This window comes from Syngnathoides biaculeatus, chromosome 23 (assembly GCF_019802595.1).
Source record: "Syngnathoides biaculeatus isolate LvHL_M chromosome 23, ASM1980259v1, whole genome shotgun sequence".
Lineage (NCBI taxonomy): Eukaryota > Metazoa > Chordata > Actinopteri > Syngnathiformes > Syngnathidae > Syngnathoides > Syngnathoides biaculeatus.
Window position 1 is genome coordinate 17,277,551 of NC_084662.1, and position 18,124 is coordinate 17,295,674.

At 39.9% G+C, this 18,124-nt stretch overlaps 2 protein-coding genes across 5 annotated transcripts in view; one reads left to right on the top strand and one right to left on the bottom strand.

The window, feature by feature from the left end:
* chrm5b (cholinergic receptor, muscarinic 5b) lies at positions 1 to 15,228 on the bottom strand. Of its 4 annotated transcripts, none has more exons than XM_061812964.1 (3): positions 14,471 to 14,701; positions 9,903 to 10,008; positions 1 to 3,948 (listed from the first exon to the last, which is right to left on the bottom strand). In XM_061812964.1, the coding sequence occupies exon 3, from the start codon at positions 3,865 to 3,867 to the stop codon at positions 2,335 to 2,337; it is 1,533 nt and encodes a 510-aa protein (XP_061668948.1). In that variant the 5' UTR covers positions 3,868 to 3,948; positions 9,903 to 10,008; positions 14,471 to 14,701; the 3' UTR covers positions 1 to 2,334. The 4 variants fall into 4 exon arrangements, with proteins under 4 accessions (XP_061668948.1, XP_061668946.1, XP_061668945.1 ...); XM_061812962.1 differs by lacking the exon at positions 14,471 to 14,701 and adding an exon at positions 12,183 to 12,289; XM_061812961.1 differs by lacking the exon at positions 9,903 to 10,008.
* aven (apoptosis, caspase activation inhibitor) overlaps positions 4,719 to 18,124 on the top strand; it is a 25,002-nt gene continuing 11,596 nt past the window's right edge. Inside the window, exons 1-2 of the mRNA XM_061812965.1 lie at positions 4,719 to 4,994; positions 8,397 to 8,565. Of these exons, the coding sequence (XP_061668949.1) occupies positions 4,800 to 4,994; positions 8,397 to 8,565 (364 nt within the window). The 5' untranslated portion in view covers positions 4,719 to 4,799. The remainder of the gene's footprint in view (positions 4,995 to 8,396; positions 8,566 to 18,124) is intronic.

The following is an 18,124-nucleotide window of genomic DNA, read 5'->3' on the forward strand; positions in this document are numbered from 1 at the left end:
GCAGAGACAGGGAGAACATGCAAGCTCCACATAGGCGGGGCCGGGATCGAACCTGGGTCCTCAGAACTGTGCTTTACCAGCTGAGACACTGTGCCGCCCAAGTTACACTTGTACAAATAATATTTCAGCTCTTGTATTGGATCTCAACAGTCTGTGCAAGTGTAAAACCTTTGCTTCTGAACTCAAATATATGCTTACCGTTACTATTAAGCCATCGCAAAACAACTTGTAAAAATATAAATCAGGACAGAAGCAACGTCACAGTTGAAAAAAAAGAAATGTAATTCTATGACAGAATTTGTATTTCACTCTTCACATTGTTACACAGACATACTTTCACTGAAATGCACAAACAAGCGCCACAGATTGAATAAGTCATTTGACCTCTGAGCAGAACAGAAGGCACAGAGTATGACATTACATCATCAAATGGCATAAAAGTGCAAATATGTTTATAATACAGGATCAGACATCAAACAGAACTATTGAAAGCCAGTTGTTACAGATATGTACTCCACTTTTTGTCTAGACAAGAGCTAAACACCTGACATTTATTATTTTTCTGTACTTTAATATGTTAAATAAAGCAGTTTACAATCTCATACTTTTTGCTATATTACCACTGTCAAAGTAACGCAGAGCCAAAAGATCAGCCCTTGGAACAAAATGTACTGCAACCACTATGAATAAAAATAAGTCAATATTAGTTCAAATCTACCAAGTCATTAATTAAACCTAAATGATTCATTCATAGGATAAATCATTTTAAAATATCAAGCCTACGTGATTTAGATATAATGTACAGTGAAGAAAATAAGTATTTAAACACCTTGCTTTGGAGGGATCTGAAATTTTCATCGTAGGTGCATGTCCACTGTGAGAGAGATGATCTAAAAAGAAAAATCCAGAAATTACAACGAATGATGTTTTTAATGATTTGTTTCTCCGATACAGCTGCAAATAAGTATTTGAACATCTGTTTATCAGCTAGAATTCTGACCCTCAAAGACCTGTTAGTCTGCCTTTAAAAGTCGACGTCCACTCCACGTATTACCCTGAATCAGATGCGCCTGTCGTTAGCTGCATAAAGTCACCTGTACACCCCATACAATCAGTAAGACTCTAACTTGTAACATGGCCAAGACCAAAGACCTGTCCAAAGACACCAGAGACAGTGTACAACTCCACACGGCTGGAAAGGGCTACGGAGAAATTGCCAAGCACCTTGGTGAAAAAAGGTCCACTGTTGGAGCAATCATTAGAAAATGGAAGAAGCTAAACATGACGGTCAATCTAAATCGGAGTGGAGCCCCATGCAGGACATCACCTCGTGGGGTCTCAATGATCCTTAGAAAGGTGAGGAATCAGTCCAGGACTACACGACAGGAATTGGTCAATGACCTGAAAAGAAGATCTTTGGAGGGAGCTGAAACTCCGTGTTTCTCCGGGACAGCCCAAGAAACCTTTTTGATCTCGACAAGATCTGTGTGGAGGAGTGGGCCAAAATCCCTCCTCCAGTGTGTGCAAACCTGATGAACAACTACAGGAAATGTTTAACCTCTGTAATTGCAAACAAAGGCTACTGTACCTAATATTAACATTGGTTTTCTCAGGTGTTCAAATACTGATTTGCAGCTGTGTCACATAAATAAATCGTTTAAAAAAAATCATACATTTGTGATTTCTGGAATTTTATTTTCAGGTTATCTTTCTCACAGTGGACATGCACCTACGATGAAAATTTCCGACCCCTCCATGATTTCTAAGTGGGAGAACTTGCAATAAAGCATGGTGTTCAAATCCGTATTTTCTTCACTGTTTGTGTGTTTGTTTTTGTTTTTTTTTTAAAGGAATTTCACATTTTAAAACGTGCAGTTTTCAGTGTCAAGTTTCCAGTGTATGAGATGGCAGTCAATGACACTCAAGTAACTCAATAGCTAACACTAAATGAAAAAAATAACTTTTTCCAGTTTCCTTCTTATTCTACTGTAATAACTGTAGAACATCTGACTGACTTTGTCTAAAACCTGTTTTCCGTGTACTTCACAGAAAAATAAAATCACATGCTGCACTTCATGCTGATCACACAACACAATATAATTTACAAAGATTCATAGCAACGTGACAGTTATCTAATGTGAGATGATACACTGGTACAGATTGGTAGTGTACTGGTTCACATTGCTGACCGACTCATGTAGTTGATGTGGATCAATACCCACCTAATGCCCCATTTACAAACAGCCTGAACAGCATCCGGACCATGATCCGGTCTGCCGGGATAGGCTTCAGGCCCTGCCATGACCCGGGTAAACGGGCAACATGACACCGCAGTCAACCAACCAATCCGGTCATTTTGTTGTTGACATTGGCATTCTGTCCACACCAGTACAGTTTGTCCTTGCCTCTTTTCCTCCTCCACTGGCACAGCAGAAGCATCCGGAAGGTCTTCTGGAAGGTCTTGTTGCAGAGGGCGTAGCACATGGGGTTGACGGTGCTGTTTACGTAGCACAGCCAGTAGCCCAGGTGCCACAGGGACGTGGGGATGCACGTGGCGCAGAATGTGGAGATCAGTACCATAATGTTGTACGGAGTCCACGTGAGGATGAATGCGAGGAGGATGGCGCTGAGCGTCTGCGCCGCCTTCTTCTCCTTCACCAACACCATTCGCTTCCTCTTAGTGATCTGGTTCTTCAGACCTGGGTCCATCGGCTTGGAGGCGGTGGAAGAGGAAGGTGAGGCATTTTTCTGCTCGCCTCCAGGAGCTCGAGGAGATGCGGGTCCAGGACTGCCTTTATGACCCTTTGAGCCAGGTGTGAACTTATACGAAATGCACTTCTTACTGCTTTCTTTCGAAGGGGATGAAAAATACTGATCTTCTGCATAATCCGTCGCTTGGCCATTCTTATCATTTTGACCGTTATCCCTCAAAGACCGTTGCGGGGTCTCAATGGAAACGTGATGCTCCTCCTCGTCGGATGAAGAGTAGCTATTAAATGAAGCAATTTGGTCAGCTTTGACCCACACTTCGTCAGACCTAATGGTAGTCTTTGTCGCGTTACTTTGGTTAGAGGAGGACCAGGAGGCCTGGCTCCTTTCTCTCCTCTCTCTGGTAAAATGGAAGCAAGAGGGAATCATTTTTTTCTGGGGTTTAGCTCCCTCCGAGACATGATCGCTTGCCAGTCCTTGAAGCTCTACCAGATCCTTTGTGCGTCTTTGCGTCTCCTTGTAGATCCGACAGTAGAGAATAGTCATGACGGAGACTGGGATGTAGAAAGCTGCGATGGCTGTCCCGAATGTGATAACGGGCTCTGTTAAAAACTGAATCTGGCACTGGTCCTCGGATTCCTTTTCTTCTCCCACAATGTACTTCCAGCACAGAATGGGTGGTGCCCACAGTACAAACGACACTAACCATGCCAGGCCTATCATGAGGGCGGCTCTCCTTGGAGTTCTTTTGGCTCTGTAAGTCAGTGGCCTTGTGATGGAGAAGTATCTGTCAAAGCTGATGACTAGTAAATTCATAACTGAAGCGTTGCTCGCTACATAGTCCACAGCTAGCCAAAGATCACATGCGAGGCTTCCTAAGGACCAGTAACCCATCAGTATATATGTGGTGTATAAGTTCATGGAAAGGACTCCTATGATGAGGTCCGCAAAGGCCAAACTCAGCAGGTAATAGTTGTTGACCGTCTTCAGCTGGCTGTTGACTTTGAAGGATACCATGACCAAAACGTTGCCAACTATCGTGATCAAGCTGACAATGGCAGAGACGGTTGCTATGGTGATAACTTCCCAAAGGCTATGGGGCGCAGACTGGATATGTGTTGTGTTGTCAAAAGTGCTGTTTAGAGGATCGACATCCATGATGTGCTATCTCCCTGGTGGATAATTTCAAAGATTATTTAGAAGGTCTTCTCTGTGACTTCATTGAGGGTAAGATATGTCCTGTAAAATAGAGGAAAACATTAAGATACAAAGTCAATATTTAAAAACTTTTTAACCCATTCATGGGCAGCGTCCCATTTTTGGGACATCATGATTTTCACGCATTATATCCTTCAGTACATCAAAATATTTATGTGTTTTAATATGAAGTCATATTTTGGTATCAGGAGAGGATAACTCATGGGTCAAAATTAGCAAGGAGTTATTTCCCTTTCCTTCGTGACCCAACATGGCTGCCTCAGGTACAATTGGAGCGTTTTCCAAGAGAAGGAAGGGAGAAAGGTCAGTATGCAACCAAGTTTGTCTTCAAAAATGCAAATCCATCAGTATCATTAATGCGTAAATGCGTAAGCGTCGTTCTAGAATAAGAATTAATGAATAAACATATCTCTAACATGTACCACTTCACAGAACTGATAACATACCCGTCCCAGTTTTGGGACGCTGCCCGCGAGAGGGTACATCTTTTTGCCCTTTGTTATATGTGACGAAAAAGAAGTTTTATTAATTGATTGTGTCCTGTTAGGAGACTTTAATCTCAATGTGGCAAAAAAATTACCACCCTGCCCATAAATGGGTTAAAACCAAATTTTGCACTTGATAAATCAATGTTTCTGTTTTTGTGTTCAATTAAACATTCAACTAGTTGCTTATAAAAATCATATCAACCTTAACAGGCACGATTAAATATTTCAGAATGATTTTGATTTCTAAATGAATAAAACACAGAAGAAGACCGGAACCATTCTCACATTGCGTAGCGTGTTTGGCGGGACAGTGTTAGATAGAACACCAATAGAAACATTTTAGTACGACACGTAAAGCTGTCCGGTGGAAAAAGTGGATCTGTCATGGAAGGTAGACCGACGAGAGGCAGAGGAGGAGGTTGGAAAAGAGGTGGCCGTGGCAGAAACGACGGCGACAATTTTGGCGGCGAATACAGAGGCAGAGGCAGAGGAGGCCACCACCGCGGCCGCGGTACAAAAGATCGCCACCGCGGTCGCGGACGTGGCGGAAATGCACAAGCAACGGAATTCCAACACCGGGTAAATGAGTAGGCACTAGCAAACACGTTTTTATCTCTGATTGAATTCTCGAAATGTGTGGTAAAATGTGAAATATGACAAGCTTTGATAACACTTTTGAAAGGTATTTCACGGTTATGAGTGTGGTCAGTTTTTGTATACGTATAGCGGTACTGCTTCGCATTGTGGTAGCTGGTATTTGTTAAGATGCAGTGCAGTTCTTGACCAATCCAAATACTTTGTTGCATTGTAGTTAACACCACACTGGAATTTCATTGTGAACTATTTCACCCTTTCATTTTCTGTACCGTTTTATCTTGCATGAGGTGATAGAAAACAAAAAACAAACAAACATCAGCTTAGTGTGTACAGAGTGTACATTTTAAGTGTAAACGTGTATGTTCCAAATTAAACCCATTGGTGAAATGATGTTATTTATAACAAGCGTCTTTTAATGCTGAGCACCTCAGTGTTATGATAAAAATCAAGCACATCGGTCCTCATGTGGTGTGGAGGTAATACAAGGTGAGGGGGAGGTCTTGTAAGCATTACGTGGTTTGATTAAGGCTCAATAATTAAACACTTGAATTATGTACACATTTGATCACTTAGCACTTCAACAGCATCCATGGGCCTTGTTTGCCTTGAAAACGACACTAGATGGTTCTCCTGCGTTTCCTCAGGCAGCTTCTGTCAACTGAGTCCCCTGTTGTTGGAATGACAGCGGTGGAAAAGAAACAATAGGGGCCCAGTGATTGCAATCACAGAGATATCATTTGGGATATATGGGTTCCTTGATTGCAATCATAAAAATCCTACTTCGGGCATCTCTTACAGCCTGTGGTCTTATATTTCACAAAAACAGAGCTTTGTTTTGTGTCTGACTTGGTGGCGAGAAGAAAACGCCACTGCTAGGTTTTAAGAGTTGAGGCAGCAAGACAAATATTCTTTTGTTTATAATTTGTAATGCCATGTCGTTGTCCATGTCAAGATAGAAATGCTAAAGAGAGCGTTATAATCCTTTCACAAAATGTTTTTTAAAAAATCAGTTTTTCATTGTCTTTGCCACTCCACAGCATAGTTTACAAATATTTAGAACTTTGGTTAAGCAGTCTTTTCTATTATGTATTTTGAGATTAAGGATAGACCCATTCTTGGCTGGACTGACTAAAAACTTTGACACATAATGTTGTTCTTTAAAATAAAAAAATCACATGAACGATAAGGGATCGATTTAAAACAGGGCAAACATCAAGGAACAAGTTTTGTATGTATGTATGTATGTATTTATTTACAGTAAATTTTCACTTTATAAGACATCCTACTGACCCCAGGAAGTCCCTGTAGTTCTTGTTTTTGTTTGATCTTAAAACAAAGATAAGTGAAGGATTAATATTTCAATTATAGTTTAATCCTGGAACACTTTATTAACTAGTTTTCTGTAGAAAACAGTAGGGATTGATTTATTGGGTTATGTTTTAATTTATAAGACATGCTGAAAATATTTTGAAATATTTGAAAGTTTCACATTTTATCTAAACTTACCATGCTTGTGTGCTTGGTCATTGTGACATTGTTGATGTTGAGCAAGTGTTATTAAGATTTGCACACAATTTCTAGGCAGGACATGCCTTTCTCCAATACAGTATTACTGGCTCCAGGACACTTACTTCTACACGATTGGCTCTTGTGTCCTCGTAGAACACGCCCTAATGCTTCAAGAAAGGAAAATAAGTACAGTATATGGCTTACATTTGGGAGCGTCGTTTCCCACAAACCCTAACCTACACTAGTCCTAACCTTAAGCCATCGTTTTGTCTGATACCGTAAAACATTTAGAAGGTGATAATAAACGGAGGTAGGTGGAAAAATGAGAGACACATGGCATAGAGCAGTGATTTCCAACCTTTATAGAGCCAAGGCACATATTTTACATTTGAAAAATCCCACAGCACACCAACAAAAGTAAATGTCACCAAAAATGGATCGATTTCTGTATGTGCTTCCTGCCATCTAATAGAATAGGATTTTTTTTTCTGTCTGACATTGTGCTTCACTGGCATAAATAGATGAATAAAGATACATTATTTCTTGAAATTAATGCTTTTTTTTAGCAATTACATAAAATTGGATAACTTCCCACGGCACACCTGAAGAGCGCTCACGGCACACTAATGTATCCCGGCACACTGTCTGGGTATCACTGGCATAGAGGACCCATATTTAATGCCGAAGTCGATGTTTTCGCCGATAAGAAATTGGACTGTTAATTCCTTTCCGCTTGTCTTGGACAACTGGGAATACAAATGGATCTGGTGAGTAACTTGTCGAGATTTACACAGAAAACTTTGAAAGCGTATAAAAGTCTCCACACATACAAATAATTTTTTGCTGGATCTGTTCTCAATCGGGAATAAATCCGACATAGTAACGAGGAGACGGTTCGTGAACGCAGAAGCGTTTTCGGCCACGCGTTAACCTTTGCTGAAATCTATCGAGCTTTTCAGCTGGTATTCATACAAATACCCATGTTGAAATAAATGACCTTTGGTTTTACACAAACTCACATTCATCAACTATGATTGGGGGGGGGGGGGAAAGACGACGGGTTGGTGGCTCGTGAACACGGAAGCGATTGCGGCCACACGTTAACCTCTGTGCTGTGACAGACGGTTTTTTTTTTTTTTTTTTTTTTTAAATCCACATTATTCTCAAATGAGCCAATTTGGCATTATAAATACTTCTTGGTAATTTGAGATTGAGAAGAATAATTCCTAACTGAAATGAAGCGATTGCTACACAGGCTTGTATATTTTGGTTGGGCACCATCCATCATGTTCAATTGCCGAAATCTGTTGATATTTTCTGGCATTCCATAGAATGATCTCTTTGAATAACCTTCCATGTTAATGACTAACATTCAACATGGCTGCCATGTAGGCACGAGGCAGATCTTTTGCAATTTTATCAAGTAATACTGCATAGCTATGACCCAGAAATACATCAGTCCCAATCTTTTTCTGTGTTACGCCACAGCACCAGTAAACAACCGTGGCCAATTCTGGAACTAAAAAGCCTGTGTCAACGGAATTTTAAGTGACAAACGGAAACTCTTTTTGGTCACATTTTTTCAGTTCCAACAATCTGTTTCAGACAAATAAATTAAATTGGACCATTTACCATGGCTTCCCTGATGAACTCTCAGTGTGCACTGGTTTTCCACTGACTGATATGAAGCACTCAAAATTCTTTATTCACCAATGCTGCTCACATGCGATGATATGTTGCAAAGTGGCATTATTGTCAGTTTGTGTTTGCGACAAACATCTTTCAACACTTGCATGGAATTTTTGAGTGAATACCTTCTTTTTACTGTGTAACATAAATCCCTTCTTTCTTATTCACATATTTTATTTCTAACAGAATGAGGTTGAAGAGGATGACTTTGATGAAGAGGGTCACAGTACAGTTTTCTCAAGGAGGAAACTGCAGTCCAACTGGGATCGCTATGAGGATTCCGAGAAGCAGGAAACCCCAGACAACATGCCAACTATACGAGGAACTGACTATCATGTGCTGTTGGGCTCTGCAGGTAAGATGTGGTCTGTACGAGGGTTGTTTGTCAGTTGTTCTGATATTTTATAGTCCTTACAAATGCGTAATGCTGTTTGAACCGTGCATATAACGTCAGATCAATCTACCATATTATTGGATTGTGTAGTTAAAATTTGTTTTCCTTGCAAGGGATGAAGAAATGGAAATTCCCCCTGCATCAAATATTCCACTGAGTCTGACTGCACTTGTCTGAGGGTTGTCTCAGTAATCCTAATTAGTGAAAAGTTGTTGTCTTAAGGGACCTTTTTAATTGCCTTGTATGGACACTGCTGTCAGCTGGCCGCAAAGAACAGTCACTGTTTTCTCTTTCTGTTTTCTATTTCTCTAGTAAACGTCTTCTTAAAAGTACTGTAAATGCATGAATATGCTTTCTCATGTTGTTATAGCCACTCTGCTTTGATCGTTTGTGCGCATTGAGGCGAAGTAAGTTTAGAGGCGAAGTAAGTTTAAGTTGAAACCATCTGCAGATTTTTTTGCTTTAATTTACAGTGTGGAGTGAGATCAACAGAAATCTCTATCTGATTCTCAGGCCAAGTTGTCTGTCTTTGTCTATTTGTGTCCGGAGTTTTCTGTCATCTCAGCACAGCTGTGACCTCCACGTTTGTACCTAAGCACAAGTTAGATTCCGACTCAGTAAATTGGTAGTCCCCGTAAGGTTTTAAACCAATGTATAGAGGATAGGGCAAATCATAATGAAACCCAACTAATTACCCAGTATATAATGTGCAGTCAGACCCTGCACCTACTTTAGTGGTTTATTTTGGTGGACCAGCCAGCTCATGTTGTGTTAGTGCTAGCATCCAACATTATATATAATCTGGCAGTTGTATTACTATTAAGCATATACATTAATTCACTGCTTATTGCTTTCATTTGGTATTAGACAATCAGAGGCCCTGTAGCTCAGTAATTAGAGCACTGGTTTGGTAAACCAGGGGTTGTGGGTTCGTATCCCACTGGGGCCTCCACTCCCTGAGAAGGGTTGCGTCAGGAAGGGCATCCGGCGTTAAAATTGTGCCAAATATGTATGCCATATATGTGCGTTCATCTGAGATGACACGCTGTGGCGACCCTGAAAGGGACAAGCCGAAAGAAACCATCCATCCATTAGACAATTAAAATGTTAACTGCTAAGCAAAATATACATGAACATTAAGCATATTGCACCCCTGTCTTTACACACAATCTGCACATCAGGAGAAACTTCTAATTAATTGGTATGGATTACCATGGATTTAAGGCCAATTTAGAGTTTCCAATTAATGCATGTTTTTGGGATGTGGGAGAAAACCGGAGTGCTTGGAGAAAACTCACGCAGGGACGGGGAGAACATGCAAAGTCCACACAGGTGAGGCCGGGATTTGAACCTCAGAAAAGTCAGGCTGACGCTCTAACCAGTCGCAACACAGTTTCCCCCACTCTGAAACACATTTGATTTTAAGATGAAAAAAAAAGGTAGAGTCCTTGTCATCCATCATCAGTTGTAAGGATGCACGTTAACTCAGTCATGTGGTATTTCAACTTAATCGGTGTGAGCTGTCTGTACATTTTTAGACCCAGAGACTATTGTTATAGTTTAGAGAGTGTTAAAATTATGCGTCAAAATTTCTCTTGTAGCGTACATGTCAAAGGTGCACTCGCAACTTGTGTGGCTTAGTATCTCGTCTTTTTTTTGCCCACATTGTCAGATTAGTCATACTGTACAACAAGAGGCCGATGCTCTCTAGAGGATACTTAATTGTACGTGGGAGGCAATGTTTTTCGAAGCAATTAAGTTAGCCCTGAAATCAGGAATCTAGCGTCAAACTGTCCTTTTGCAGCTTTGTGATAGTACAAAACTGACCCATCATGTTTTCAATCTGAGAATTTGGGCGCCATCACCCCCTACCCCACTTTGTGCCAAAAGTCCAAGTCACAAGGAGACTTCATTCCCTGCAACTTTTTCACATGTGCAGATTTTGTGTATTTCCGGCTACAAATGGCCCTGAGCACTGTTTTTCAACCTTTGCCATGTTTCGTGCCGTGCTTTTGAGATACCAATTCCCGGGGCACTCGGGTCGAGAGCGCAGCTTTACCTACAGTGCTGTGGAGGCGTTCAGCATGAGTGAGATTAGAGAAATATTTTGTTTCAATCAAGTCGATGCTCTGTCTTATTTCCTTTACTACCGGGGCCACGTTTAATACTTGAAAAAAACAGTTTAAAAATGCTCAGTTGAATTTCAACATATTTTTTGCTCATGCTAATCCATGTTTAGAGGAATTGTACCAGACCTTAACTATAGAGGCATTTAGTTTTTGTTTTTTAAGATCATGGGGGAAGTTGATTGAGAAGAACTGTGGTTAGAATTCAAAAATTGCAAGTGGACAATTTTTTTTTCTCTCTTTTCCCCCTTGATTCTTTCTACTGAATCTGATGATCCTTGGTGTATTAAGCCCACACCTCTTACTGTGACAGTAGTCAAAATTGGTACGGTTTTCACTAGAAAACTGTAAAATGAAAGCTTTTAAATCACTTAATATGCCATAGTCCTTACATCTGGTAGATCCAACTGAAACTGTTCAGGGGTGTTATATAATCACAATTTATATAACCGTATATTGCAGCGTATTTGATGCCACATTTCCTTCCTTTAAGTGTCATGTATTTGAAGCATTAGAAAATATTTAGAAAATGTTTCAGGGAGCATGGGGAGAATACTTGATACCAACCTGAACTTTTTATTGAAAGGAAAACCATAATCATCAAAGTACTGCAGGCAGACTTGTATTTGTAAAAATAAACAAAAATGTTTTAAAGCTGTGCTTCTCATGAAATACAGAAAAATGTTATATGAACATGATTTTTATTGACTGCCTTTTGGCTTTTTTTAAAAAAAAAATTGTTTCCTCATGGATGACTGACCCAAAGAGTACTTTTATCACTGCACTGTGAATTATTCTACTTTCATTCGTTTCAAGAGCTAAGATTCACAAAGAGATGCTGTAAACCATTTTCATTGCTTCCTATGGCCGAGTCTATTATCAAAGAAAGTAACTTTGTTGCTATTCGATCTGACATATTTCAAAACACATGTCTGTTGAAATTGATTATTGTGGAGAAATGCTGCTGTAGCTTGAAGGAGCAGTCATGAACCAGAGGAGAACTCTGCTCTGCTGGGATTGTTAAAACACATTATTCCCTGTGACGTCTGGAGGAGTTAATGGCTATCAAGTGTTTTTATCCTAGAGGCGTTTTTTTTTTTTTGTTTTTTTTTTAAACCTCGTCAGGTGTCTATCCTATCATTGCTGGGGGTTGATTATTGATTGTTGCTACGGGGAATACACACCTTACCATCTCGTTGTTCAAAGTGTGTCATCTCTATATGGGTGGGGGAACTATACTGGGATAGTTATTTACATCTTAATGCGTTCATCTATCCATACACATTAGCACGAGAATCAATCCTACTCCCCCGCAGCCGTAGATTACTGAGGCCCCTAATGGACATATATCAAAGCTCAATCATAATGAGACAAAGGGAAATAACATTAGTGCATCGGTGATTTACCTAAATAGATACTTTTCCTAACTCATATGAATAGCAGCAATCATACCTTAATTTGTATGTTCCAGTGTTGTTATGGATACTTGATTGGATGGCGATTTAATGCCCAATGGGAACACATAGGAAAGAAAGCTTCCCAGGCACTCAGTCACTCTTCCTGTTTTTACTGATGAGAGTGAAGCCAGCGGAAGAAGGCGTGATGCTAAAAACAGCAGCTTTGATCATAGACACTTCAGCTACCATCCTACAGAACAGTCTACATGTGGTCATCTTTAAATACTTCTTACCAAAGGTTCACTTAAGGGCAGAACTGTGTATAGTGTGCATTCTTTATATAAGAAAATGTCAATTTCACATTTTTGTGTTCAGTTTTAGACTTTCTAAAAGGCATATTTAAAACGAGTTGTTATATTACGTGGATATGAACTTCCAACACGCACGTTTAAATGCCAGGTTTTTGTGGTAGAAAAAAAGACCAAGAAAACTCCTATCAATCCGTTTTTTGATCCGCTTATCCTCACAAGGGTCTCGGTAGTGCTGGAGCCAGTCCCAGCTGTCAGCAGGCAGGAGGTTAGGGGTTATAAATACATATACCATTAATGTGACCAGTAACATCTACTACTATGTTTTTTTTTTTTTTAAATAATACATCTTTTTCAGAGTTCAGGTTAAAATAAGATGAGATAATATGGTTGCACAAGTTTGCACACCCTCTCGTAACTGGGGCTTGTGGCTAAGTTGAGAATCAAGTTCTTACTTATGTTGAATTGGAGTCACCAGTGCACATGCCTTTCACTTTTTAAAGTGCCTTTGATTAACCCCAAATAAAGTTCATGTGTTCTAGTAGGCTTTTTTCCTGATATTTTGTAGACACGGCACAGTGTTACTAGCCCGGATAAACTACAAAAAATTTTGCAAATTATGCAAGCCGACCTACATTTTCAAAAATCGCATGAAATTTCCCAAAGTAATGTTGGAGAATGTGTCCCGGTGCAAGAATGTTGTACTTTTTGGCAATTATTCCCAATAGTATCTTTTCCGAATCACGAAAAGAACAACATGGTTACAGTGAAGCATCGTGAGAGCTGCTAGTAACGGTGTGGAGGGACTTATGAACAGTTCCTCAGTCAGTGTTTGCAAAAAAAACCTTCAGGTTTCTGCTAAGGGGGGGTGTGTGGACTTTTATACCCACTTTATGTACATTGAAAGAACTACATTTCGTGGATTGCATTTTTCTCGAGTGCTTACTTTTCTTTGCAGTAAATAAATTGTAAAATACCCCATTTCCAAAACAAGAGTAAAAAATAACAATAAAATTTGTGATACATTTTCTTTTGTTTTATTGCATGAAAGCATACTTAATGCCAGTGACGCCCAATGTGCAGTGAGAGATCGCCGGGGGTACCGCAGGAAAGAATCCAATTTCCATGTAATTTGTCTGAAAATTAAATATCAAATATCCTCTCTATGCCAGCAACAGACAGGCATAACAATTAAATGCTCTTCCATTGGATGGCAAAAGATACAATAAACCTGTGTTGACCTATTAGTATTCATTTAACAGAATAAGTAATGGGTTTCATGTCATGGGTGAATGTATGATATAATATTATAGTGAAGTAGTGAATATTATAATATATTAAATTAAACAAATGCTGTCATTTTCTGAGTAAATTCAGATGATATCATCAATGCTGTAAGATTTTTCTGATGTAAAATGGGTGCCTTGGTTCAGTAAAGGATAAGAAACCCTGACTTTTGCATTCCTCAAATAAAACTGAGACACAATCACTATATATAAACATCTGAAAGCCACATTATTATTATTATTTTTTTACATCAGTTATTAGAAAACGCAATATTTAGCCGCATCTTGCAACTTCCTGACTTTAAAACATATTGGCACCCTTGCAGTTTTTCTTATAATTCAATTGTGGCAAGTACTGGGATGTGAGGCATGTGGTCTCCCGCCCACATATTTTTTTAATGATGCTTTAAATGTAATCATCTTAGTTCTCATACCTCCCACTCCAAAATAGACACGCATGACACTGCTATACACATTCTTTAGAGATGGGCAAGGTTAATTATCAGGTCTGTAATTTGTCTAGAAAACATAAAGTCACCATTTGTAAATCGATTCTACAATATGTACTATCGGACTTCTATGGCTCAGCACTTTTTACATCTTTGTTTAATGCTACAACACCAGCTGCTCATTCAACAATTAATATTTCAGTCCTTCAAATCTAATTTTACTGAACAGTTTGAGACGGGGGAAGTGTTCATGTTTAATTTCCTGTCATAATATCCACTTCAAACAGAATACAGACTCACCCCTCGTGACTTTGTCGACAAAACACAATCCTCCACCATGAAATGGATGCTCAGCCAGTTCGTTGTCAAATTTTTTTCTTCACTTATTCCGTCAGCCAGAATTTCTGAGTCCCAATGGCTTTTTTTTTTTTTTTTTGCCTTTCCCACTGTAGCGCTTTGATTCCCTCTGAGTATTTGCTTCACACATTCACTTGCAGGCTCTTTGGTCCCCTCCCCTGCTCCCTCTCACTGACTTTGTTCATCCCCGCTCGTCACTCCGCCGAGGTGAAAAACTGACTTGTCAAATATCAGTCGGTCATCCCGGCGTCGTACATCCTCATCAGTTGCTAAGGAGCTTCGATATTGTGCCATAACGTGCTGAACGGTCCAGTTTATTTTTGGGACGAGACTCAACAGCTGTTTTCTATGGCTAGGGACCACGTCGGTACTGTTCAAACCTTTTCCCCCTATACAATGAGGATTTAACTGTCCAAGCCAGTGTGAAACAAATCAAATGAAAAAAAATAAGCGATGTATATTTTCTGATGAGAAGATAAAGAAAGCTCAGAAAATAATTTTTCACTCACCCTGTAAGTTTTATTAACTCCATTGTGGGTCCTCAATGCTGCATGATAGTCTCACAAGCAAGGATCTTTGAAATACTCCGGTCCTCACCCAAACTGCTGATTCTCCATTATTAGAGCCAAAGCCCACGTGTCTGATAGCCTCATCCTGTACCAGGGTACTGAGCAACATGGAAGAGGGTGGAGGAAAAAGGTGAGGAGGTGTTGGAGTAGAATAATTACAGTGGAGCAGATGTGGGAGGAGTCCAAGGAGGAGTCAATGTTGGTGTCGCCAACAAAGGACAATAATTTGCTTAAACCTCTGTAGTGCATATTGTTGGACACGTTGTGTTCATCCGGGAAAATATGACGAGTTTAAAGTGCTATTAGGGGACTTGTAATTAAAAGCTGTGAAAATGACCATGGACTTCAATGATTGACAGTTTTAAATTGCAAGTATAGTCAGTTAACCAATATATTCTAATGTAATTTTCAGGAGGGGGTATTTCATTCTTTTAAATGTGTTGACCATTCAACTGAGGGAATAATATATCCATCCATCCATTTTCTGAGCTCCTTATCCTCACGAGGGTCGCGGGATTGCTGGAGCCTATCCCAGCTGTCATCGGGAAAGAGGCGGGGTACATCCTGAACCGGATGCGAGCCAATCGCAGGGCACATACAGACAAAGAACTGCACTCACGATCACACCTTGTGGCAGTTTAGACTGTCCAATTAATGTATGTTTTTGGGATATGGGAGGAAACCGGATTGCCCAGAGAAAACCCTCGCAGGCACGGGGAGAACATGCAAACTCCACACCAGTGGGGCTGGGATTTGTACCCCGGTCATCAGAACTGTGAGGCCAACGCTCTAAAGCTGTGAATAATATGTATAGTTTAAATTTTAAGAATCATGATTGTAGTGAAAAACAAGAGGATATATAAGATATAGAATGTGGCGTGTCAGCTTATAACTAGCTGTAGTGGGGCATTATTTGAATGAAGTAACATGGTAAAAAAAAATAATAAATAAAGACTAGCATCATCTATGACAGAACTCTAGTTAAGGATCACTGGTCTAACACAATCGGCACTTTAGACAGTATTATTTAAAGGCTTTGAAAGTGTTTCATTGATATAAAACTTAATATTCTATTTGGATAAAGCTCATGGGTGTCAACCTTGTTGCTGCATTCATCATGCGACTAATGCACTTATACAAGGGAAATGGATGTAATTAGAGAAGTTGTCGTATGGGGAACATGTCAACGGCAATCCATCCATCCGTTTTCTACACCGTTTATCGTTACTGGGGTTGCAGCTATGGTGGAGCCCATCCCAGCTAACTGCCTGCGAGAGGCGTGGTACACCCTGAACTGGTTGCCAGCCCATCGCAGGGCCCATACAAAAAAACAATCCCTCTCACTCACTTTCACACCGACGGGCAATTTGGAGTTTTAAATGAATTTGCTGTCCGTGCTTTTGGGATGTCGGAGGAAACAGGAGAAAACCCACGCAGGCACGGCGAAAACATGCTAACTCCACACAGGTGAGGCCGGATTTCAATCCTGATCCTCAGAACTGAGAGGTGGATGTGCCACTGCCATGAAACCTTCATTTTCCATACTGCTTATCCTCACTGGGGTCATGGGCATGCTGGAGCCGATCTTCGCGATCTTCGGAACTGGTCACGAGCCATTCACAGGGGACATACAAGTAAACAAACAAACATTCACACTCACGTTCACACCTACAGGCAATGTAGAGTCTTCAGTTAACCTACCACGCTTGTCGTACCCGGAGAAATCCCACGCATGCATGGGGAGAACATGCAAACTCCACACAGGCAAAGCCACATTTTTTTCACAATTTAAAGCGGTTCCAAAGTCTCCTGATAAAACAAAAGAATAACAGGAAAAGTAACATCAGTCCTTCACCTCCTCTACATTTCATATTTTTATTTGTGTTGACGGTTACGCACAATTTATATAGGCCCATAACCCTATAAAGCATGCATTTTACCTCCTGAAGAAACAAGCAAGAAATGAAAGAGGCTGCATTAAAGGCCTGGAAAAGCATTCCAAATGAAGAATGCAACAGTGAAGTCAGTGGATCGCAAGCTTTGAAGTTGTTATTACAATTAAGGCTTATGTTACTAAATATTAATGTTATTGTTTATTTAAATATCATCCACTTAAAGTTGAGTTAATATCTGTTCGAATACTTTCGCTCACTTGAGAAGTCGGTGCCTTCAAACAGAAAGTGCCCAGTCCTGAGTTTTAACACATCTAGATGTAATATGAATAAATGCTGGAATTCTGAACTGAAACCCGAGTGCCTTCAGCGTACAACAAAAACAAAGGAATTGACTTTGCCATTCCAATATTTTACACTTTATATCTATAAACGTTATACTCTAATCATCCTGATGCAGTTATTATTATTATTTTTAAATCACATCATCACAGTACGATACTCCCCACTGTCTGGTTAATGGGGTCCTCATGCTGGGATGAAAAATTCACACCCAGAATTAGTAACAGCGTTAATTGCGGTCTCATCTTTTAATGTGAATCCTTGTTGACTGCTCCAGACTGACTGCTCTCTTTTGGGTTGTTGCAAGCAATGATTGTGGTAGCTACCGAATCAGAACCAAAGTCTAAGACTACTATATAGTAAAGACTCTTTGGATTGTAAATTACATAATTTTCTCAAACACAATGAGCAAGATACTAGTGCAGGTGGAGAGAAGACAGCCATGATTGAATCAGGGGAAATCTATGGTTGATTTTTCCACAGGTAGCAGCTGCATATACAGTCATGCTAAGCAAATATTGGTACCCCCGGGGTGCCAATACTCTCGAGCACTACTATAGAAACTTTTTTTTCTCTTGGCTGTCTGACATGAAAACAGACTAACCGTTCCTGTTTTATGTCAATTAAGATGACCACAATTATATCACATTTGTTAAATGCTAGAATAATTAAAGGACTTTTTAGATAACTTATGATAGACAATGCAGTGTTTAAAAATATTGGCATCGCAGAGAAATCAGACCGGGTTCCTTTAAAAATGAACTAGCAGCAATTGTTGGCCTCTGTTGTCACGG

Bases quoted from the DNA above. Each gene is read 5' to 3' on its own strand.
- chrm5b (XM_061812961.1), bottom strand. From the start codon at position 3,867: ATGGATGTCGATCCTCTAAACAGCACTTTTGACAACACAACACATATC.